Genomic DNA, 22,890 nt, shown 5'->3' with positions numbered 1-22,890 from the left:
GGAGAACATGCAAACGCCACACAGAAATGCCCGAGGGCAGGATTGAACTCGGGTCTCCGAGCTGTGAGGTCTGCGCGCCAACCACTCGACCACCGTGCTGGTGTTTGACGGGTACTATTTAGTGCAGCTGCCAGGTGACGACCTGTGAGGCGTTCCGCAGCGTTTTTTTGTCCTTGTTAGACCCAGTTTGTGCTGCTCTCTGAAGAAAGTAGTTAACAGCATGGTAAGAGATTTTAGTTTTAGTTTAGATTTTTTTTTAAATGGGTTTTCTAATAATCTATTAGCCTTATAAAATGATGAACTTGGATTAGCAGCCATACCAGGAGATGCAAAGGACTGACAGTTGTTGATAGTAGGCCTCTATGCAAAAATGTACATCCTTCTTTGAAAATCATCTGATTCATTTTCATTGATTCATTTTCATTTGTCACAAACTGAGTCTAACAAGGACAGAAAAACGCTGCACAACTGTGCAAGAAGACAAATATCTGAGAGTGTGTAGTTTAAGACAAAGACGCCTCACAAGTCGTCACCTGGCAGCTGCACTAAATAGTATCCGTCAAATGAGGTTCCCCGTTTCCTGCACCGCAGTTATAATAACGATGAGTGTTCTAATTTGGCACCTTGGCCCTCTCTCTCCAGGTACATCAGCACCAAGACCGGGGCGAGACGTTTCAGTGCGAACTCTGCCCCTTCACCTCCTCGCGCCACTTCAGCTTGAAGCTTCACATGCGCTGCCACCAGCACTTTCCCCGCACTGACGTCAAGGTGAAAGAGGAGCTCACTACCGACACGGAGGGCGAGGGCTCCCTGATGGGTGACACCGGTTCCATGGAAATGAGGGGGACTCAGGTGTCCCCGTTACATGCGGACCTCCGGCAACAGTCGTCGCCACCGGGCGAGGCGTCAGCCAATCACGTCCACATCAAAGAGGAGCCGCTGGAGAGAGACCTGTCTGTGCTCTCGCCCTTCAGCATCTGCAGGGAGCGTCCCGGCAGCAGTGCCAACTCTTTGGACCTGCCCGGCATAGGCGGTGGGGTCCGGTCTAGCCCGAGTGGTCCAACCACGGCATCCCTCTTCAGCCCGGACATCACTACCAAGACGGCCACTGATCTGCTTATGAAGCTATCGGGTTAGTACGGGTTTTCAATCATTCCTTCTGTAGAAATCCTCCCCCTGAGGACTCTAAGTGGGTTAGGGAATCTTAAAGAACCAAATTATAGAATGAGAACCAGATTGTTTATTCCTGACAACAATACCAAATACAGATGTCCAGGCTTATCTGCAGTCCCTGTATACCTACAAGTAAGCGGGTCTTATTACAGCACAGCTGCAAAAAAGCACCCTTCCTTTCCCTGCCCGGCCTTTTATACACTCAAGGCTGGAGTCCTGGACCAAAGTGGGTTTCGAATAGAGGATAATGGAATCTTAAAGAACCAAATTATAGAATGAGAACCAGATTGTTTATTCCTGACAACAATACCAAATACAGATGTCCAGGCTTATCTGCAGTCCCTGTATACCTACAAGTAAGCGGGTCTTATTACAGCACAGCTGCAAAAAAGCACCCTTCCTTTCCCTGCCCGGCCTTTTATACACTCAAGGCTGGAGTCCTGGACCAAAGTGGGTTAGTCGAATAGAGGATAAGGGAATCTTAAAGAACCAAATTATAGAATGAGAACCAGATTGTTTATTCCTGACAACAATACCTAATACAGACGTCCGGGCTTATCTGCAGTCCCTGTATGCCTACAAGTAAGCGGGTCTTATTATAGCGCAGCTGCAAAAATTGGGCAAATACCTTCACTTCTTGGGTCTGACCCATGGGACCCCACCATTCCAGTCCTTCTAGTTCCTCACCAATGTTCAGGGTCTATCACGCAGAAGGTAACCTGTCCCGAGTGTCATGTGATGCTGCTTCTGACGCCGCGTACAATATGTTAGCGAGCTCTGAAGAGGATTTGAACGCAGAATACCACGCGTCACCACGCCAACCATTCCATGTAGAGTCGCTGGATCTGTAATGCGCTAAATTATTGGGACCTTGACAGCAAAAGGTGCGCCGGAATCAGCAAAAGAGAGAGCGACATTTTTTTTCTGCATGAAATCAAATCATATCCTACCATCCAGAGGTTAGTAAACCAGCTGGGAATTCTCCGTTTCACATTTATTCCGCGCATAGAAAAAGACCGAAACTACTCAACACTGGCTTATGAAAAGTATATAAAAAAAAGATGATAAACGGATATAAAAGGGTTCATTCAGGGGCTCTACACCAGCTAATGACAAGCTGCTGTTCCTGTTGAGAATAAAATACTTTTTACTGCAATTTGAACTCAACTGCTTCGCATAAAAAAGTATTATATATAGTACGGATATGGAAGTATTGCTGCCATGGAATACCAAGTCCTGTCGGTGTTTAGATGCATTTCACCATGTTGCGGAATATCAAAGGACGAGCTGGGAGACGACGGCGAGATTGATGGAAAAAGGTTAGCAGAGGTTCAGCTGCCGGGTCAAGGCTACGGCTGCCAATCTCCAGCTTAATGCTGCGTAATTAGATTGAGATCTTCAGCGACAACGGGACGCAAAAACCCTGGGAACATTAGATTAATTAAAAATGTATGCATAATTCATAATTAAAAAGGAATTTATAATTTGAAATGATTAGCACCCTCGGCGCCATACTATGACCCCGGCAGGATGCGCAGGGACTGGGCCGACTTAGTTAGCTTCCCCCCCCTCCCCCCTTCTAGCTTGGCTGCCCCCGACTCCAAATGGATGCCCCCTGGGTGCCAGTTGCACTTCCCTCCCAGACTGCACAATCAAGCCCCGGCTACTCCCAAAGGAGGCGGGATGACTCCTTCCAATGTCAGTCCAGTGTCAAGTGGCGGACATGTTAGTCAGACCATCATTCAAGGAGAATGTGGGAGGATATAAAAAAAGACAGGATGAGAGGACATTGAACTCGAATGCATGATTATGGACTTTAATGAATACCGCGCCTTTGATCACAAAGTTCCTCCTTTGTCGAGGGGGGGGGGGGGTTAAGAAAAAAGAGGGGCTACTTAGAAGAAGTGGGCTCAGATCTTCGAGACACGCCATGATGCAGGCAGGCCAGGGAAGGTGAGGGAGCTTCTCTCGGGACCTCTGGACTCTTATTTCTTTTGGCCCCCCTGCCAAGTTCACAGTTCCACATGTCCAAAAGGAGTAGGAAGAAGCAAAGCTTATTAAATCCTACCCGTCCATCTGGTACTTTTACAATCAGTAACTGTTACATTTGTTCACTTCCTGCTTTCCTAATATTAAGTTTTTTATTTTATTTTTTAAATTTATTTAAAAACATGTTACATGTGTTCACTTCCTGCTTTCCTAATTTTAATTTTAAGTTTTTTTATTTTATTTTTTAAATTTATTTAAAAACACATTTTTGTTTTTAATTTTTTTAAATGGTTTTATTTCATTTGAACATGCATCAGATTACAATTGAGTGCATCCCATAATCAGTTCACAGTTCCACATGTCCAAAAGGAGTAGGAAGAAGCAAAGCTTATTAAATCCTACATCTCCATCTGTTACTTTTACAATCAGTAACTGTTACATTTGTTCACTTCCTGCTTTCCTAATTTAAATTTTAAGTTTTTTTAATTTTATTTTTTTAATTTATTTTAAAACATATTTTAGTTTTTAATTTTTTAACATTTTTTTATTGTTTTATTTCATTTGAACATGCATCATTACATTTGTTCACTTCCTGCTTTCCTAATTTAAATTTTAAGTTTTTTTATTTTATTTTTTTAATTCATTTTAAAACATATTTTTGTTTTTAATTTTTTACATTTTTTTAAAATTGTTTTATTTAATTTGAACATGCATCATTACATTTGTTCTCTTCCTGCTTTCCTAATTTAAATTTTAAGTTTTTTTATTTTATTTATTTTAATTCATTTTAAAACATATTTTTGTTTTTAATTTTTTTTACATTTTTTTAAATTGTTTTATTTCATTTGAACATGCATCATTACATTTGTTCACTTCCTGCTTTCCTAATTTAAATTTTAAGTTTTTTATTTTATTTTTTAATTTATTTTAAAACATATTTTTGTTTTTAATTTTTTTTAATTGTTTTATTTCATTTGAACATGCATCATTACATTTGTTCACTTCCTGCTTTCCTAATATAATTTAAGTGGTTTTTTTTAAGGATATTGAACTTGAATGCACGATTATGGACTTTAATGAATACCGCGCCTTTGATCACAAAGTTCCTCCTTTGTCGAGGGGGGGTTTAAAGAAAAAGGGGCTACTTAGAAGAAGTGGGCTCAGATCTTTGAGACACGCCATCACGATGCAGGCAGGCCAGGGAAGGTGAGGGAGCTTCTCCCGGGACCTCTGGACTCTATTTCCTTTGGCCTCCCTGCCAAGCCAGATTGAGTGTGTACACCAGCAGCTCATTCCTTCTGCTTTTACACCGCCGGTTCCGTGCTGCAGTCCCTCAAGGCCGGTGAAGGAGGTTGAGTGGGGTGGTGGTGTGGGGGGGTGGGGGAGTGAAAAAGATATAAAAAAGAGACAGATGAAGTGACATCTGAGGGAGCGAGCGAAGGCAAAGTGGGAGTTGCATCCAGTTCCTCGGGCATGAAGAGCCAGTGAACTCTTCCTGACCCCTGACATAATAAGCATTTTTTTTTTTTGTTTCCCGTTGAGCGTTGCAGTGATACGCTTTGATTTGTATCCTTGCATGCTGACAACCGTTAGCTATCCGGTATGATCCACATTTTGATTCAAAGATGAAAGCCACCAGGACACTTTGAAATGCACCAACCCCCCCCTTCTTATTTCCCCTGCGCCCAGCGGACCAGATTTAATCATGACAGTGGGCACCCTCCAGATACCCCCCATCTTCTGCTGCACTGGCATAGGCACAACAAGTTTGACCTTGACTGGGTGTGAGTAATTGGCATGCAGGGGGACTGTGGGAGGTGTCACATCTCTTATGATTGTTGTCTCATCTTTTTTTTTTATTTTTTTTTATTTTACTCCCCCAGGAGCACATTGTTCATGCTATGTTTCCCTACGCTGAGCACGCCCATAGGCATTAGTAGCTTAGGGGTCTGCATTGGAAACTCCAATACAATCCAATCTGTTTGCATCCCCTGTCGTTGCACATCATTATTTGTTAGTTATAGTTATTGTTATTTCACATCAGGGTTGCGTTTTTATTTTATTTATCATGTTAAAATCGTCTCAAAGTAATGCTAATGGTTTTATTTCATTTGAACATGCATCAGATTACAATTGAGTGCATCACATCATCAGGGTTACATAATCAGTAACTGTTACATTTGTTCACTTCCTGCTTTCATAATGTAGTTTTTTAAAGTTTTTTTTATTTTTTTGTCACGTTTCACGCAAAGAGGCTGGAGGCTATTATTTCTGTATTGATTCTACATTTAACTGCATAACTTGACGTACATTGGATTGTAATGGTAATGGTAATGGTTTTATTTCATTTGAACATGCATCAGATTACAATTGAATGCATCACATAATCAGTTCACAGTTCCACATGTCCAAAAGGAGTAGGAAGAAGCAAAGCTTATTTAATCCTACCCCTCCTTATGGTACTTTTACAATCAGTAACTGTTACATTTGTTCACTTCCTGCTTTCCTAATATAGTTTTAAGTTTTTAATTTTTTGTATTAATTTAAAAATTAAATACTTTTTTTTAATTATGCAAAAAATATTTTTTTTGCATTGAAATTAAAATTTAATTAAAAAAAATGAAAATAAAAACCTTAAATTATACTAGGAAAGCAGGAAGTGAACATTTTTTTTAATTATTTTATTTATTTGTATTTTTTGTTTTTTATTATTTTATTTTAGTCACGTACCGAGGTACAAGGTGATGTGAGCATCCAATGACATAATGGGTACCATAGTAAGTGTCAATATAGTGATATATACGTTATTTGCCCGAAACACTCGTTACTAACGATACTATATCAACAAACAATAACAGCAGTGAAAAGTCACTATAGGGATGTTATTTCCTCTCTACAGGGCTCTAAAAATTTATGAACATATTCCGTCGAGTCTGGAACAAATTAATAGTAATAAATGAAAAAAAGGAAAATAAATAACTTCAATTATACTAGGAGGAAGTGAACATTTTTTTAATTATTTTATTTATTTTTAGTTTTTTATTTTTCTTTTTTTTATGTGTTTTTAGTGATATATACGTTCTTTGCCTGAAACACTCACGTTACTAATGATACTAAACAATAACAGCAGTGTAAAAGTCACTATAGGGATGTTATTTCCTCTCTATGGGGCTCTAAAAATTTATGAACATATTCCGTTGAGTCTGGAACAAATTAATAGTGATAAATGAGGGATATTTTTCTTGGCCTTGATGGAGGTCTGTGAGCACCCCCCGCAACACTCGTGAGGAAAAGCGGTAGAAAATGAATGAATTATGTAGACACATTTGAGCATTATGTAAAAAAAATAAACAAATAGTCCAATATATTTCAAATACTCAAAAAAAAAAGCCAAGTTGAAGTAGGCATACTCCTGAGTATAATCCCCATTGGTGACTTCGTACTTCGTACTTGAAATGTCTTATGTTTAGAGTCTGGGTTCCTTTGGTCTCTTTCTCGGTACGTCGTCTATAATGTATCTAAGCAGACCTCCGTTTCTAGCACTACTGCATGGGCAGACACGAGAAGGCCTTTCCGAGCGTGACCTCTTGTCCGTACATCTCCTTTGCAGCTATCAGTATCACTGTCCGCCGTCTAGCGTCTACCGTCAGCTCGTGTTGGGGCTCCTCTGGTATAAAACAGCAGCCAATTGTCAGAGGGAGAACAGGCCGGCGTGACAGAGGTGGAAAGCTAATGAAGTTATTTGACGGCAGGCCTGGCCACGGAGCGAGAGGTGAGGCGCAGTGGACAAGCGCCTGGCAGCTAGACGGATGAGGCACAAGATAGAAGCAGGAGGTGTGTGTGTGTGTGTGTGTGTGTGTGTGTGTGTGTGTGTGTGTGTGTGTGTGTGTGTGTGCAGGCAAAAGAACAGCAATGTATGGAGTGTTGGTGGCAGGTGTCAGAAGGCTGCGATAACACGCAGACAAACCGATAGCGTCGTCAAAAAGCACGGCGAGCTGGAAGCGGCTCACGCAGACGAGATGGCCAGTCACCCAGAGACAACCTCCACCCCCCCCTCACCACCCCCCCCCATCTGCTTCTCGGCTCTGTGCTCTCCCTCACAAGATGACGCGCGAGAAAGTGGACACTCGTCTCTCTGTGTTGTGTTTGTGAAATTCTGACAGACAAAAGGCCGGAGTGTGATGCGTTTGGCGTCGTAGGCTGAATTGTTACTTCTGCTGTTTTGTTGTTTTTGTCGGGAGCGCTTGTTCTTTTTTTGTGACTGGAGCTGGAGAGGAAGAAAGATGTCAAGTAGCGTTACCATGCTAAATAATAGCACAATTGACCGTCAAAGCGCAAATCTGAAAATCAATTCCGGGCGTGGTGACAAAAATATACAGGTAATGTTTAACATTATTTAATATTATTATTATTATTTTTATTTAATTTTTATTTTTTGGTTTATTGATTTATTATTTATTCATTAAATTTATTTATTTATTAAATTAATATTATATATAATATAGAGAATATACAGTGCCGTTCTTTTTTTAAGGATTTTGAAAGTGAGTGGGGAAGAAGGGCAAAGAAAAAAAGCCAAAAACTACCACTTCCACACAGAATTGGAGAAGAATGTTTTAGATGATTCCATGCAGTGCAAGTTAAGGCAATGTAATGTAAGGTAATATTTCATCAGTGTAACATTACTGACGCTTAAAGGATCAGGATACTACAAGTATTATTATTATTATTATTATTTGGGAGTGCTTGTTCTTTTCATTATTATATTATTATTATTATTATTATTATTTAATATATTCAAGCATAGTTACTACGATTTAAACATGGAGTGAACCTTAACCTTGGACAAGTATTGCATGAGGTTACATTATTTAATATTATTATTTATTTATTATTTAATTTATTAATTAATAATACATAAAATATATAGAAAATGGGAAAAATTGCAGTGCCGTTCCCTTTTAAGGATTTTGAAAGTGAGTGGGGAAGAAGGGCAAAGAAAAAAAGTCAAAAACTACCACTTCCACACAGAATTGGAGAAGAATGTTTTAGATGATTCCATGCAGTGCAAGTTAAGGCAATGTAATGTAAGGTAATATTTGTGTAACATTACTGACGCTTAAAGGATCAGGATACTACAAGTATTATTATTATTTGGGAGTGCTTGTTCTTTTTATTATTATTATTATTATTATTTAATATTATATTCAAGCATAGTTACTACGATTTAAACGTGGAGTGAACCTTAACGTTGGACAAGTACTGCATGAGGTTACATTATTTAATATTATTATTATTTATTTATTATTTAATGTATTAATAATATACAAAATATATAGAAAATTGAAAAAAATTGCAGTGCCGTTCACTTTTAGGATTTTGGAAGTGAGTGGGGAAGGAGGGCAAAGAAAAAAAGCCAAAAACCGACCACTTCCACACAGAATTGGAGGAGAACGTTTTAGACGATTCCATGCAGTGCAAGTTAAGGCAATGTAATGTAAGGTAATATTTGTTTGATTGGGTATAAATCAGTCCAGGGATAAGCTGTAGAGAAAATATGATAATTAAGGCTTGTATCGTTGTTCTAGATAAGTAAAAACATAGCTAAGTTAGCCTGAGTTTTTATTAGGGCAGGCTAATGTGCACCACATCCTCTGGTTGCTCATTTATTTCCATGTGTGTTTGTAAAGTCGGGACCAAAAGTCCTGTCCTCGTCTGATCCAACATGGTCCGACACGCTTCTAATTAGAGGACGTCCTTCCAGGTGCTGACCAGGTTATACTTAGCTTGCCCGCTGACATCTGACTATGTGACATTTCCAGCTGGTGCGGGGTGCAACCCTGCAACCACTGCCCATGAACTTGAAGGTCAATGTAGCAGTGCCGGTATCATGCACCCCCCCCACTGTGCTTTTCCTCCCCGTTGAACTAAACCCGCGACCTGCCATGGTGTGGCACTGTGGCATCACAGGATGCCGCATAGGTGGTCAGAACACCGAGACCTCTACCCCTTGCAGCATCGATCGTCATTAATCAAAGGGGCTGAAGTCAGCACAGATGGATGATGTGGGCAAGGGGGCAGGTGGCCTATGGTGGTTAGCGATGTTAGGTGATGGTGGTCAGGTGGGAGCACATCTGACCATAAACGATGGCATCTCTCGGTTTTAGCGCCTGAAAAAAAAGACATGTAGTCACAGTTTCTCTCCAGGAGGTAAGAGTTGTCGGTCAAACTCTCATAAACTCTTGTCTATGAGAAAATCTTTGTTTAAGCTTGTGTGTGTAATGGGACGTGACAATGAGCTATAAAGACGAGTTGTTCTTTTCTCGGCGGCGATCAGAGGTGGCGCCGTGGCTAATTATTAATTATTCATCTAAGGCGGATTAGACGTGGCCCAGTTTCTCTTGAAGATGTCTGTAAAGCCGCATGTGACAGCCACACTCCGCCGAGCAACCGAGCGAGGCTGCACCTTGCAGAGATGCCAGATAAGGACGACGATCAGGCTCTGATTTGGATCGCAACTTTTGCATCCTACGAGGATTCGCGCAACGCCGAGGATTGTAGACTTTTAAGAGGGTGGCAAAGTTGAGACTGAAGTCAAGGAAATAAAAGTATGGTAGGACCACAGGTATGCTAATAATAATTACTAATTTCGAGGTAATTTAGTCTTATAAATTTAAACTTGATAACCGCAAAAGTCATAATTGGTTTGACTTCTTGGACTCATCACTGAAAACATTGTTGCAGTATACATTATGTACACTCAACAAAAATATTAGGGGCTGCACGGTGGACGAGTGGTTAGCGCGCAGACCTCACAGCTAGGAAACCCGAGTTCGATCCCACCCTCGGCCATCTCTGTGGAGTTTGCTTGTTCTCGTGCATGCGTGGGTTTTCTCCGGGTACTCCGGTTTCCTCCCACATTCCAAAAAAAAACATGCTAGGTTAATTAGCGACTCCAAATTGTCCATAGGTCTGAATGGCGACCAGTCCAGGGTGTACCCCGCCTCATGCCCGAAGACTGCTGGGATAGGCTCCAGCACCCCCGCGACCCTCGTGAGGAAAAGTGGTAGAAAATGAATGAATAAACGATTATGTCTACCATATTTAAAAAAATTATTAAAAACTATTATTAAAATTATATTAGGAAAGCAGGAAGTGAACAAATGTAAGAGTTACTGATTGTACCAGATGGAGGGGTAGGATTTAGTAAGCTTTGCTTCTTTCTATAAAGTTGAGGCTGCACAGCGACCGAGTGGTTAGCGCGCAGGCCTCACAGCTAAGAGACAGGAGTTCAATTCCACCCTCGGCCATCTCTGTGTGGAGTTTGCAATTTCTCCCTGTGCATGCATGGGTTTTCTCCGGGTACTCCGATTTCCTCCCACATTCCAAAAACATGCTAGGTTAATTAGCGACTCCAAATTGTCCATAGGTATGAATGTGAGTGTGAATGGTTGTTTGTCTATATGTGCCCTGTGATTGGCTGGCCACCTGGACTGGTGTATCCCGCCTCTCGCTTGAAGACAGCTGGGATAGGCTCCAGCACCCCCGCGACCATCGTGAACAAAAATATTAGCGCAATACAATGATTATCACACAGACTGGCCACAATAAAAGGCTACTCTCAAATGAACTGAGTGGCTGGCAACCAGTCCAGGGTGTACCCCGCCTCTCGCTTGAAGACAGCTGGGATAGGCTCCAGCACCCCCCGCGACCATTGTGAACAAAAAATATTAGCGCAACACAATGATTATCGCACAGGCTGGCCACAATAAAAGGCTACTCAAATGAACTGAGTGTTCATTTCTCCATCATGAGCCATCACCAGAGGTTTTAGGGAATTGGCAGTACAGTGAACCGGCCTCACAACCCCAGACCATGTGTAAACCCACCACACCAGGACCTCCACATCCAGTATTTTCACCTCCACAAATCCAAAGAAAACACAATAAATAGACTGGGATGCTACGGAGTTTAACTGTTTTATCTCGTTTTTCTCGGGTTCTGGACTCCCGTGATACTTTTAGACTGTAGAGTCATTGGGATTTTCAGACTATTTCTGAATTAGAAAAGCTAAATATTAGAATTAGAACGTGAAATCCTAGTAGTAGGCAGGCTCAGTCGGATAGTATTTTGATTGGCTTTTATCAAGGCCCTTGACTAAGTGCCTTAATGACAACAGGGTCTGTTTACATGAGAACGATCTGTACTTCATGACCATTCAGTACTTCCTTATTCCCATCAGGTTTCTTATCCTCCCTTTCAATCTCTTTCCTGTTTGATTACAGCGGCCAACCAGAGGGAGGCACTGAAGTCTCCGTTCCACTTAAAGGAAGAACCCAAAGTGGAGGAAGCCTTGAGTCCCAGACCGGCATCCCAGTGTCACATTCAGCCGAGCTTCCCTGGAACGTTCTGCCAGGACGGTCTACCTGGTGTCCCGGCAGCCTCTGAGCGCCCAGGGTCGCTAAAACCCGGCGAAGGAAGTCCCTCGGCTAAGAACACCTTGCTGAGCCAGGATATCAACGTGAAAGTGGCCTCTGAGTTGCTGATGAAGCTTTCAGGTAGGATGGAATCTAAACCAATCAATGAATCATATCCATAGTTATAGAAAAATACCTCTATGGGGGTCGAAAAGGAGTCTCCAGGTTTAATTAAACATTTCCGCGATGCTCCTTGACCTCCACGATCCAAAGTTCAGTTTGTGTAATTCTACTCACAAAAACAAACAAAAGAAGCGTGGGTGAAAAACCCCCCAAAATGACCTCCGAGACTGGATGTATTTCATAAACAGTCACTTGTACAGAAGGAATTCTCAGAGACGGTTCCAGGTCACGCACCGTCATTGATATTTGCTGTGCTGTTCTGCGGTTTCATCAGCCAGCAGCGACTCGGGTCTTTAGCTTTTGGCCGGGATGACCACTTTTACAGACTTGTGTGGTTTTCATTTGCTGTACACTTTAACCAAGGAAACACCAGGGTCTTCTCAAAGGTCGGTAGAAGCATATCTAAGGTGCAAAGGTGTCTTTTTCTCTATTAAGTCTGTTTCGGATACAGCTAGTCAACTATTCCTATGGGGTTTTACCCTCAATGCTCGAACTTTTCAATTGTTTTCTCATGTGAGGCAGATGATGATACACAATTTTTATTTCTGTTCCGCATACCCCCTGGTCAGGCTGTAATGTTCCAAAGTGGGTTTAGCCTCTGAACCTGCATAATCAAGAGCAGAAACTAGCCAAACTGTAAAGCAAAGTGACCAGTCAACGCCAGGTCTTGTTGAAGTGTGTTGTTTGACCGCTGTGATTGACTCTGGAGCAATTTAAAAATGTCACTCTGTACCAAACAGTGCTAAAAGGTCAGTGTGTGTACTTGGTATGTTGAAAACATCCAAAAACAATACAATTATGCCGTATTGTAATACCCATGGTGCAGTTTGGGAACAGATCTGACACTAGGATGGCTCTGTCGGCAAACACTAGCCACGTATACAAGGACCCAAATATTCCAATTCCATTTGGGTTATTTGCTCAAACGGAAAGAATGTAACCTTTGTATACACCTCATTCCCAAAGAAAAGTGCCAATCCGAATGAATATATAATCGGATTCAAAGGGGTGGAATATTCCTTTCCCCAATCCGATTGAGGTATCTTGTACCCGCTCAATCGGAAAGTTGTCAGACTGCGTTCTTTTTCTTCTTCTGTTGTTTATTGGCGGTTGGCAAGCAGCTTTGGTGTGCATTAGCGCCATCTGTGGAACAGAATCTAAACCCTTCTATACGCCATTCACAAGTCCACTTTTATTAAAAAAGAAAATACATATCTATATAAAACACGTCCTGAGTTTAATTATAAAATATTAGCAAGATTGAACTTTATCTTTTCCTGTTTCCGGGTGCGTTCTTTCAGCAAATGCTGAGATATGACGTAACACGCAGCTCCAGACGTTCTTCGATTTAAAAAAAATGGAGGCGAGCAATCGGCACTGGACTGCTGTGGAAAGTTTGTTTTTGATTCAAACTAAATTCCAAGACTGGAACAAAGGAAAAACTGGCAATACGGAATTATTCCGACAAGTGAAAGAAAAACTGGAGAAAGTCGGTATCACGTGATGTTGGTGTTTACGTTTTACTGGGCATGCCCCATTGACTATTCTGGTTGATTATAGCGCCGCATTGGAATATTCCTTTCCATGGATACCAATTTTTTTCGGAAAGGTCATTCGGAAAGATTCCATTCGGAAAGAGAAAACTCTTCATCATGTAAACGTGGCTAGTGTGACGTTGTAGTATTAGCCAATAACGGACGCCATCCCGCATTTGGTGTTTCTTATTTTGGTAAGATGATAAGCTCTGTTTGAAGGGGTGAGCAGGTAGGGGAGGTCCTGTCGCGTGCATCCTGGTGCTCGCTCCGGACAATTGATTGACAGCGTTGGCTTTTGTGTGCCGATTAGTCGAGTACATTAATCTTCTAACATACCACTTCCACCTCTCTTGTATATGCTTTTTGCATTATTAATTCGGTTCAATATTCATTTGTTTTCTGACGTTATCTGCAGTGTAGCGTAGTGCCCCCCCCCAGTCCGTTTGCCTAAAGTGGCTCTGCAAGGTTGACCCAAGTTAAAGAAAGACGCCCAAACATTCATCCGCCTCCCTCTCTCCCCCGTGCTCGTACTTGTCCTCAAAGTGCAGTGCCTTTCCATTGCCATGGCAACAGTGGGGGCGGTAGATGGAGAGGATTGTGGAGAGTGACAGCCTTGACAAGAGTCTGGACCCTGAAGTGACCCCGGGGTGGGGGGAAGGGGGACGCAGAAGGCCGGCGAGGAGGGGAGAAGGGAGCAGAGCCAGGGAAAGGTCAGCGCCTTCACAGTCACATGTGATTACAGTCATGAGGTTCAAGGGCATCGAACACAATCACCTCTCTCTGTCCACTGTTAAAAGGTCAGTGGCTGAGAACCATAACGCAATAAGGATACATAATAGGCAAATCGCATCTTGGCCACAATACAAGACTTATTTCCCTTCTTTTTTTAGTCGACTTATACAGGAAGTCAGCACGGCCTAATTAAATGCCTGCCACTCACTCGTCCTCGACCGTGCCGCAGTCAGAGCATGTGCGGGGTTGTCATCATCGCTGCCATTGTGCGGTAACATGGGTTGCATCATCCCTTTTTTTTAACTAGGTCACTTCTTACCCCCCCCCCCCCCACATCCTCCATCGCCTCCTCTCTTTCTTATCAAACATCGGATGGTCATGTTTGAGTCGCTCGGCTCTTGCAACCTCCCCCCACATCTGTTCAAAAAACCAGGCTGCTGGTGTCTGGGGGCTAATTATACCGGGCTAAATAGTCCCCGGCGCCAGCGGCTAAACGTGCGCCACCAGATGGGCACTGGTGTTGCGGGGCAAAGAGGGAGGGAAGTAAGTAAGGGAAGGGTGGCCAGATTGAGCTGTACCGGGGGGGGGAGGGGGGGGCCCTAGGTGGCGCCCCGGCAGACTGGCATCATGTGGGTAACAGCCGTGTGCCACCCACTCACCAGCTAGCCGCCACCACTATAGGTGTGAAATCACACTTTGTACTCGCTTAGCTCCTCAGGAACAGGCCCGTCTCTTGGGATTTTACTGGCACGTTGTCTCTTTGGTTACTGAGCAAATTAAAAAGCAGGCTGACCACCATGGAGCGCATCGGTTTCTGACGATGATTAAAAAAAAATGACCTTTTATAGAGCTGAAACCACAAAAAAAACATATACCAAGTGTTGAACGGCACGTATGAGCGGAAATGGTAAATACCAATGTCTTCATGACAACGACACGGCAACAACTGATAAGGTCACATGACACAGATGCACAGCTTGCTAAATTTTTGCACGACACTTTATTACATTAAACAACAAAAAGCCGAAGACACCTGAAGGTTGCAGTATCCTTGGGCAAGATACTGAACCCTCAGGTTGCTCCTGATGCTGCGTCATCAGTCGATGAATGCGCTAACTAACAGTAGCCATGTTTACATGAAAAGTTTTTCTCTTTCCGAATGGAATCTTTCCGGATGACCTTTCCGAAAACAATGGTATACATGGAAAGGAATATTCCAATGGCGTGTCTACATGCGGCGCTATAATCAACCAGAATAGTCAATGGGGCATGCCCAGTAAAACGTTAACACCAACATCACGTGATACCGACTTCCTCCAGTTTTTCTTTCACTTGTCGGAATAACTCCGTATTGCCAGTTTTTCCTTTGTTCCAGTCTTGGAATTTAGTTTGAATCAAAAACAAACTTTCCTTAGCAGTCCAGTTCCGATTGCCTCCATTTTTTAAAATCGAAGAACGTCTGGAGCTGCGTGTTACGTCATATGTCAGCATTCGCTGAAAGAACGCACCCGGGAACAGGAAAAGATAATGTTCAATCTTGCTAATGCTAATATTTTATAATTAAACTCGGCACATGTTTTATATAGATATGTATTTTCTTTTTGAATAAAACTGGACTTGTCTACATGCGCATGGTATCGTTTATCACAAAGTGTTATCATCATAGTGCGTCATCCCTATACAGTGGTATGAAAAAAAATCTGAACCTTTTGGAATTTCTCACATTTCTGCATAAAATCACCATCAAATGTGGTTTGATCTTTGCCAAAATCACACAGATGGAAAAAAAACAGTGTCTGCTTGAACTAAAACCGCCCAAACATTTATAGGTTTTCATATTTTAATGACGATAGCATGCAAACAATGATGCAGAAATTTTTCAAACCACTGTACATACATCGCTGGAGGTTTTCACTGTATGCTGTCAACATGTGAAATGTAGACACGTCACATGACAGGATTGGACCATCTGCATAACACACAAACACACACAAACACACACACACCATGCAATATAATCATCTGGCCGTATAAATGGACAACAATGGCGGTAATCTGCTTCATGGTGTCCTCGCCGTGCCCCTCCGATGTTGCCGCTCGTCACTCCCAACCTCAGCGCCCGTCTTTCTATCGCTGCATTTGAATTGAATCCACAGAAAAAAACTGCATTTTCTCTTCATTGCTTGTTTTTTTTTTTTTCTGAGCTGCTAGCTGCGCAAGCGACTGTCACTTCCTCCTTGACCTTATTTGGTGGCGCCTTAGTGCTTGTTCATGAGCTGCGGCGAGCACTTTATGTTTATGGCCACTTTACAAAAGGTTGGGGCTCTTTATGAGTTGTTGATCAAGCATGCGGACATTTGCGGCGGCGGAAGGTGCCGGCAGTAACGGAACGGGCTGGTTCCGGCATTGGCGGTAGTCGCTGTAGCGGTAGCAGCAGCGGTAGCGGCAGCTGTGTGTGAAGTCTGCAGGCTCCCACATGACATGCCGTCTTCCACACTGCAGCCTTTGAAGCACATGAACTCTTCACCCCATGTCTGAGCAGGTCGGCGAAAGAGCGGCAGAGTGGAGGAATGGGGATGGGCGGGGGGGGGGGGATAGAAGTATAGAGGGATGCGGAATAACACAGCAAGGACAGGGGTAAGACTTGGATATAACAGGAGTAGGACGTGGGGTGGGGGGTGGGTGGTGTTGTCACTTCGGATCGAGCCGTTCCATCTCCCTTCTGTCGTTCCGGAGCTCTTCCCCTCTCGTCCCGATTTCTCCGTTCCTCTGCCTTACCCCCCAGGTGTTCTTTTTCTGGCACCGTTTGACAATGTTTTCCCTCTCTTCACCCTTTGCTGCTGTGCCTCCTCCTCCTCCTCCTCTTCTTCGTCGGCCTGTCTCCCACGCGGCCACCCAGTCCAGGTTTTCATACAAAATACACGTGGGGCAGTAAATGCACTTGGCAAGCATTAAGTTATTAATGACTTTATTTATCCGAGTGCAAGCCCAGACGCTTATATAGTTCACTGAAATCGTTGTCAAAGGCGACACAGGAAGTCAGAGCTTATCGCTGGAAACACTAACAACCTCGGGCGATTTGCAACTTAGTGGTGGACTTTTACATGACACTGTATGTATAGTGTGTATGTATAGTGTGTTTATATAGCGCTTTAGCATTGGTGCACATTCTTGTAGGGTGAATGAAATTTGCCATATGCCAATCGCTGCAATAGGATGGCAATATCTGCATCATATTGGGAGCAAGGAAATGCTAACAATGAATGAAAGCACAAATGCAAAAATGACCCGGTCAGGTTGTTTTCTTGAAATATCTTTGTAATGACATTTTTTCATCATTTCATATTCCAGGTATTCCTAAAAAAACATGTTTTTGATATCATACCATTCACATTTTTAACTTAGCTTTTATAAATTTTAAGAAATTTTAGTTTTTGTGTTACTACCCTAACCTTCCATAAGTGGGTCAAAAATGACCCGGTCAGGTTGTTTTCTTGAAATATCTTTGTAATGAAATTTTTTTTTATCATTTCATATTCCAGGTATTCCTAAAAAAACATGTTTTTGCTATCATATCACATTTTTAACTTATCTTTTATAAATTTTAAGAAATTTTAGTTTTTGTGTTACTACCCCAACCTTCCATAAGTGGGTCAAAAATGACCCGGTCAGGTTGTTTTCTTGAAATATCTTTGTAATGAAAATTTTTTAGCATTTCATATTCCAGGTATTCCTCAAAAACCATGTTTTTGATATCATACCATTCACATTTTTAACTTAGCTTTTATAAATTTTAAGAAATTTCAGTTTTTGTGTTACTACCCCAACCTTCCATAAGTGGGTCAAAAATGACCCAGTCAGGTTGTTTTCTTGAAATATCTTTGTAATGAAAATTTTTTATCATTTCATATTCCAGGTATTCCTCAAAAACCATGTTTTTGATATCATACCATTCACATTTTTAACTTAGCTTTTATAAATTTTAAGAAATTTCAGCTTTTGTGTTACTACCCTAACCTTCCATAAGTGGGTCAAAAATGACCCGGTCAGGTTGTTTTCTTGAAAAATCTTCGTAATGAAATTTTTTTATCATTTCATATTCCAGGTATTCCTAAAAGAACATATTTTTGCTATCATACCATTCACATTTTTAACTTACCTTTTATAAATTTTAAGAAATTTCAGTTTTTGTGTTACTACCCCAACCTTCCATAAGTGGGTCAAAAATGACCCGGTCAGGTTGTTTTCTTGAAATATCTTTGTAATGAATTTTTTTTTTTATCATTTCATATTCCAGGTATTCCTCAAAAAACATGTTTTTGATATCATACCATTCACCTTTTTAACTTACAATTTATACATTTTAAGAAATTTTTCCCAACCTTCCATAAGTGGGTCAAAAATGACGTGCATGCATTTTCTATGGAATCCAATAGAAACCTTTGATTCTTATGAACTTATCAACTCCTAAATATAATACTAAATATCATACAAGTCATTATTCCTAACCAAAAATTGGCATAAAAAGGCATTGATTCTAGTATGGGTCATTTTTGACCCACTTATGGAAGACTGTAGGGTCCAGTCACTCGTGCATCTAAGGGTTAACAACGTGGACAGATGTATACCTCGCATTTGGATGACTTGCTGCACTTGCGTGGTGAATATTGTTGTAAATATTGGTCCGAATTTAAGTAAACAGAGAATAATACCCCAGAAGCAAGAGTATATATGTATTGAAGTAGGGTAAAAGCATAAGAGGACTGCTTTTTATGGCAATCGAACATTAGGTCACGATCCAAAATGGAGAAAAGTATTATCAGTGTGGGAGTGAGGCAGTTTTTTTATGTGGTGACAAGTAGACTTTTTGATACGGGATATGTGTAGTGTGTCCACAACCAGATACCCCCCCACCACACACACACACACACACACACACCTCACCGCCTGCTATGCGCCATCTCCGGGTAACGCTTGTAAACATGTTTGTGTCGGGGAGTGGGGAGTTCAAGTTCACGTCGTGACATTTAGTACGTGTTTTTTTTTTTTTTCCTAGCGCAGCTCCTGCTCGGGCCTCTGTTGTTACGACTGGCGATCCAATGATGGATGCTCGCGCGTCCTCTGGTTGACCCCCTTACAGTGCAGTGCCCCCCTTAAAGCCCACGAAACACACACTCCCACCCACCCCCCACTCTGACACCGCCGCCACCTCTTGCCTCCTCTGCTTTGCCCATCCAGCCGCCTCTCCTAGGTTACTGCTGGCCAACCCACACCACCTGATTAGGGGATTAGCGAGCGTTTGATGGTTGTCAGTGTCGCCCTCTCCCAGCCCCCCTGCCCCCTTCCCCTGTTTGTCCTGCCGTCCAATAAACCTGACACCTAGACTTAGACGAGCACACCAACTAGGCGGGGTGACGACATTTGTACATTGTTATTAAACAACATTAAAACCTGACATTTTGGTTGGTGTGACAGAAATTTAACTGAAATTTTAACCTCAGAAGTGAAGTGAGGTTGGCACTGCCTCGACATTTTTTGTCAACATTTTAATCATGTTTTGTGTGTTTGTAGCAGTACAGTTGTCGCTCGTTTATCGACAATTAACTGGGTCCGCAAAGTAGAATAGTTTTGCACTTAGAGCAGGGGTGGGCAAACTACGGCCCGGGGGCCACATCCGGCCCGCCAAGTGTTTGAATACGGCCCGCCCAATCTTTCCAAAGTATTTCATTTAAACTCAACATACAACCTGGCATCATGGCCTTATGGTTTTATCAATTTCGTTTTTTGACATGGTCTGTTGTTCACAAAGTGCTCCTGAAAAAAGGGACACAAGCACATAATAATAATAATAATATTATTATTATTATTAGATTATTATAATTATTATTAGAACTATTATGATTATTATAATTATTATATTACTGCTAATTATTATATTAATTATATATAATATTATTGTTATATTTGCATATTTTACATAATAATATAATAATTATTATTTTAATTTTATTGTAATGATTATAATATTTTATTATTTTTCAAATATTTAAATATAAATATAAAATAATAAATAATAATAGCAGATTGCATGACAATTTTACAGATACAATAATACCAGGTGGACTGTTACATACATACATACATACATAGTCTGCCCCCCCCCGGTAAATTTTGTCATATCAATGCGGCCCGCGAGTCAAAAACTTTGCCCACCCCTGAGTTAGAGCATAAAAACCTGTTTATGATCTTCTAAATACGGGGTTGGGGCTGCACGGTGGATGAGTGGTTAGCGCACAGACCTCACAGCTAGGAGACTAGGGTTCAATTCCACCCTCGGACATCTCTTGTTTTGAGTTTGCATGTCCGGGTACTCCGGTTTCCTCCCACATTCCAAAAACATGCTAGGTTAATTAATTGGCGACTCCAAATTGTCCATAGGTATGAATGTGAGTGTGAATGGTTGTTTGTCAAAATGTGCCCTTTGATTGGCTAGCAACCAGTCCAGGGTATACCCCGCCTCTCGCCTGAAGAAGACAGCTGGGATAGGCTCCAGCACCCCCACGACCCTCGTGAGGATAAGCGGTAGAAAATGAATGAATTAATAAAATTGTGTACACTTAATTAAATTATCTATAATTATTATTTTCTCAGCTGCACGGCGGTCGTGTGGTTAGCGCGTAGACCTCACAGCTAGGAGACCCGGTTTCAATCCCACCCTTGGCCATCTCTGTGTGAAATTTGCATGTTCTCCCTGTGAATGCGTGGGTTTTCTCCGGGTACTCCGGAGAAACTTCTTTCAGCGAATGCTGACATATGACGTAACACGCAGCTCCAGACGTTCTTCGATTTAAAAAAAAATGGAGGCTAGCAATCGGCACTGGACTGCTAAGGAAAGTTTGTTTTTGATTCAAACTAAATTCCAACGAAGGAACGAAGGAAAAACTGGCAATACGGAGTTATTCCGACAAGTGAAAGAAAAACTGGAGGAAGTCGGTATCACGTGATGTTGGTGTTTACGTTTTACTGGGCATGCCCTGTTGACTATTCTGGTTGATTATAGCGCCGCATGTAGACACGCCGTTGGAATATTCCTTTCCATGTATACCATTGCTTTCGGAAAGGTCATTCGGAAAGAGGAAAAACTCTTCATGTAAACGTGGCTATTGATGAGCTGAAAAACCACCTCCCACCCTAAACCACCTCCCACCCCCAAACAACTGTGTGACCTCCTGGTGCCCTTTTGACCTAATAAACGCTCAACGCGATGCTAACCGACTTCTCTTGGGGGTTTATGAGGGATGCCGGTTCTTTTGTAGCTCTAATTCCATTCTTTCACCATCTTTGAAAACAAATGATGAATGTGATTGACAAGGAACGGGTGTTTGGAAGTTGTATACAGTGGAATAACCTTTTTTTTTTTTTTTTGATGTTATCACTTGAGTTGAAGTGTATGTGTGTAATGAATGCTAGCTCATGTGGCGGTGTGATTGTACTGTAATGCCCCCGCATGTGGTCAAGGAGAGACAGTCGCCGATGCACTTTCAATCGCTTTGTTAACAGGCGGAAACACAACCCACAGTCATCACATTCACCCGAGAGCTGCAATCGGACACAATATACTCACTCACACACACACACACACACACACACACACACACACACACACACACACACACACACACACACACACACAACGCAAACCTGAGCTCACACAGCCAGCTTCCATGTTGGTTTGCCAACGCTAAGAGTCACAGATATTACAGTACGGTTTGTAGTAGGGGTGTGTATTGGCAAGAATCTGGCGATACAATACGTATCACGATACGATATATCACGATACTGTTAACAAGGCGATATTTTTGTTGTTTTTCTTGTAGTTAAAGATTATTTCCTGGAAAAACTGAATTACACCAGCAATATGCACTTACTAAATACAGTCATGATGTGCTATATATACGTATATCACTATATTGACAGTTACTATGGTACACATTATGGCATTGGATGCTCATATCACCTCCTACTTTGGTACGAGGTGCATTTTTAAAAAAAAAAAAACTTAAACTATATTATGGAAAGCAGGAAGTGAACAAATGGAAAGCAGGAAGTGAACAAATGTAACAGTTAGTGATTGTAAAAGTACCAGATGGAGGGGTAGGATTTAATAAGCTTTGCTTCTTCCTACTCCTTTTGGACATGTGGAACTGGGAACTGATTATGGGATGCATTCAATTGTAATCTGATGCATGTTCAAATGAAATAAAACCATGACCATTACCATTTTTATTCCTTTAGAACAGTATGTTATGCTGTATCACAAACTTTCCTCTGTAAAAACTTAAAAGTGTAGCATTTGGATAAATAAAGCTTTAACATCCAGCTTTAAATGTACAAAAAAAAAAAATGCTGAAATCATTGGAAAATAAAAAAAAAACAAACAGCAGAAATGGGGAAAAAAACACTATTTTGAAAACAAAAAATGTGTGCTCTAATAAGAAAAAAGTTGCAATTTTAGGAGAATAAAAGAAAAAAGTAAAATAAAAATAAAATAACACAAATAATTACATTTTAGTAGCATAGAGTTGAACTTTTAAATGTTGTCATATTATGAGAAACAAACTAAACAAAATGAAATTGCAATTTTTGGAAATATTATGGGAAAAAGTCATAATTTTTCTTGTAGTTAAAGATTATTTCCTGGAAAAACTGAATTCCACCAGCAATATGCACTTACTAAACACGTTTTTATTCCATTAGAACAGTATGTTATGCTGTATCACAAACTTTACTCTGTAAAAACTTAGTGTAGCATTTACATAAATAAAGCTTTAACATCCAGCTTTAAATTTACAAAAAAAAAA

At 41.3% G+C, this 22,890-nt stretch overlaps 1 protein-coding gene across 4 annotated transcripts in view; it reads left to right on the top strand.

The window, feature by feature from the left end:
• The window catches only part of znf827 (zinc finger protein 827), an 82,033-nt gene that overhangs the window by 35,114 nt on the left and 24,029 nt on the right, over positions 1–22,890 (top strand). For all 4 annotated transcript variants that reach the window (XR_013628152.1, XM_058066773.2, XM_058066947.2 and 1 more), the window contains exons 4-5: positions 643–1,132; positions 11,448–11,720. Coding sequence is in view for 3 of the 4 variants with exons in the window: in XM_058066773.2 (XP_057922756.2) it covers positions 643–1,132; positions 11,448–11,720 (763 nt within the window). In the remaining variant the exon portion in view is untranslated. The remainder of the gene's footprint in view (positions 1–642; positions 1,133–11,447; positions 11,721–22,890) is intronic.

Source organism: Doryrhamphus excisus, linkage group LG9 (assembly GCF_037039965.1).
Source record: "Doryrhamphus excisus strain RoL-2023G ecotype Guam linkage group LG9, RoL_Dexc_Guam_v1.1, whole genome shotgun sequence".
Taxonomy (NCBI): domain Eukaryota; kingdom Metazoa; phylum Chordata; class Actinopteri; order Syngnathiformes; family Syngnathidae; genus Doryrhamphus; species Doryrhamphus excisus.
Note: the sequence above shows the minus strand (reverse complement) of the source record. Positions and strands in the feature narration are given on the sequence as shown.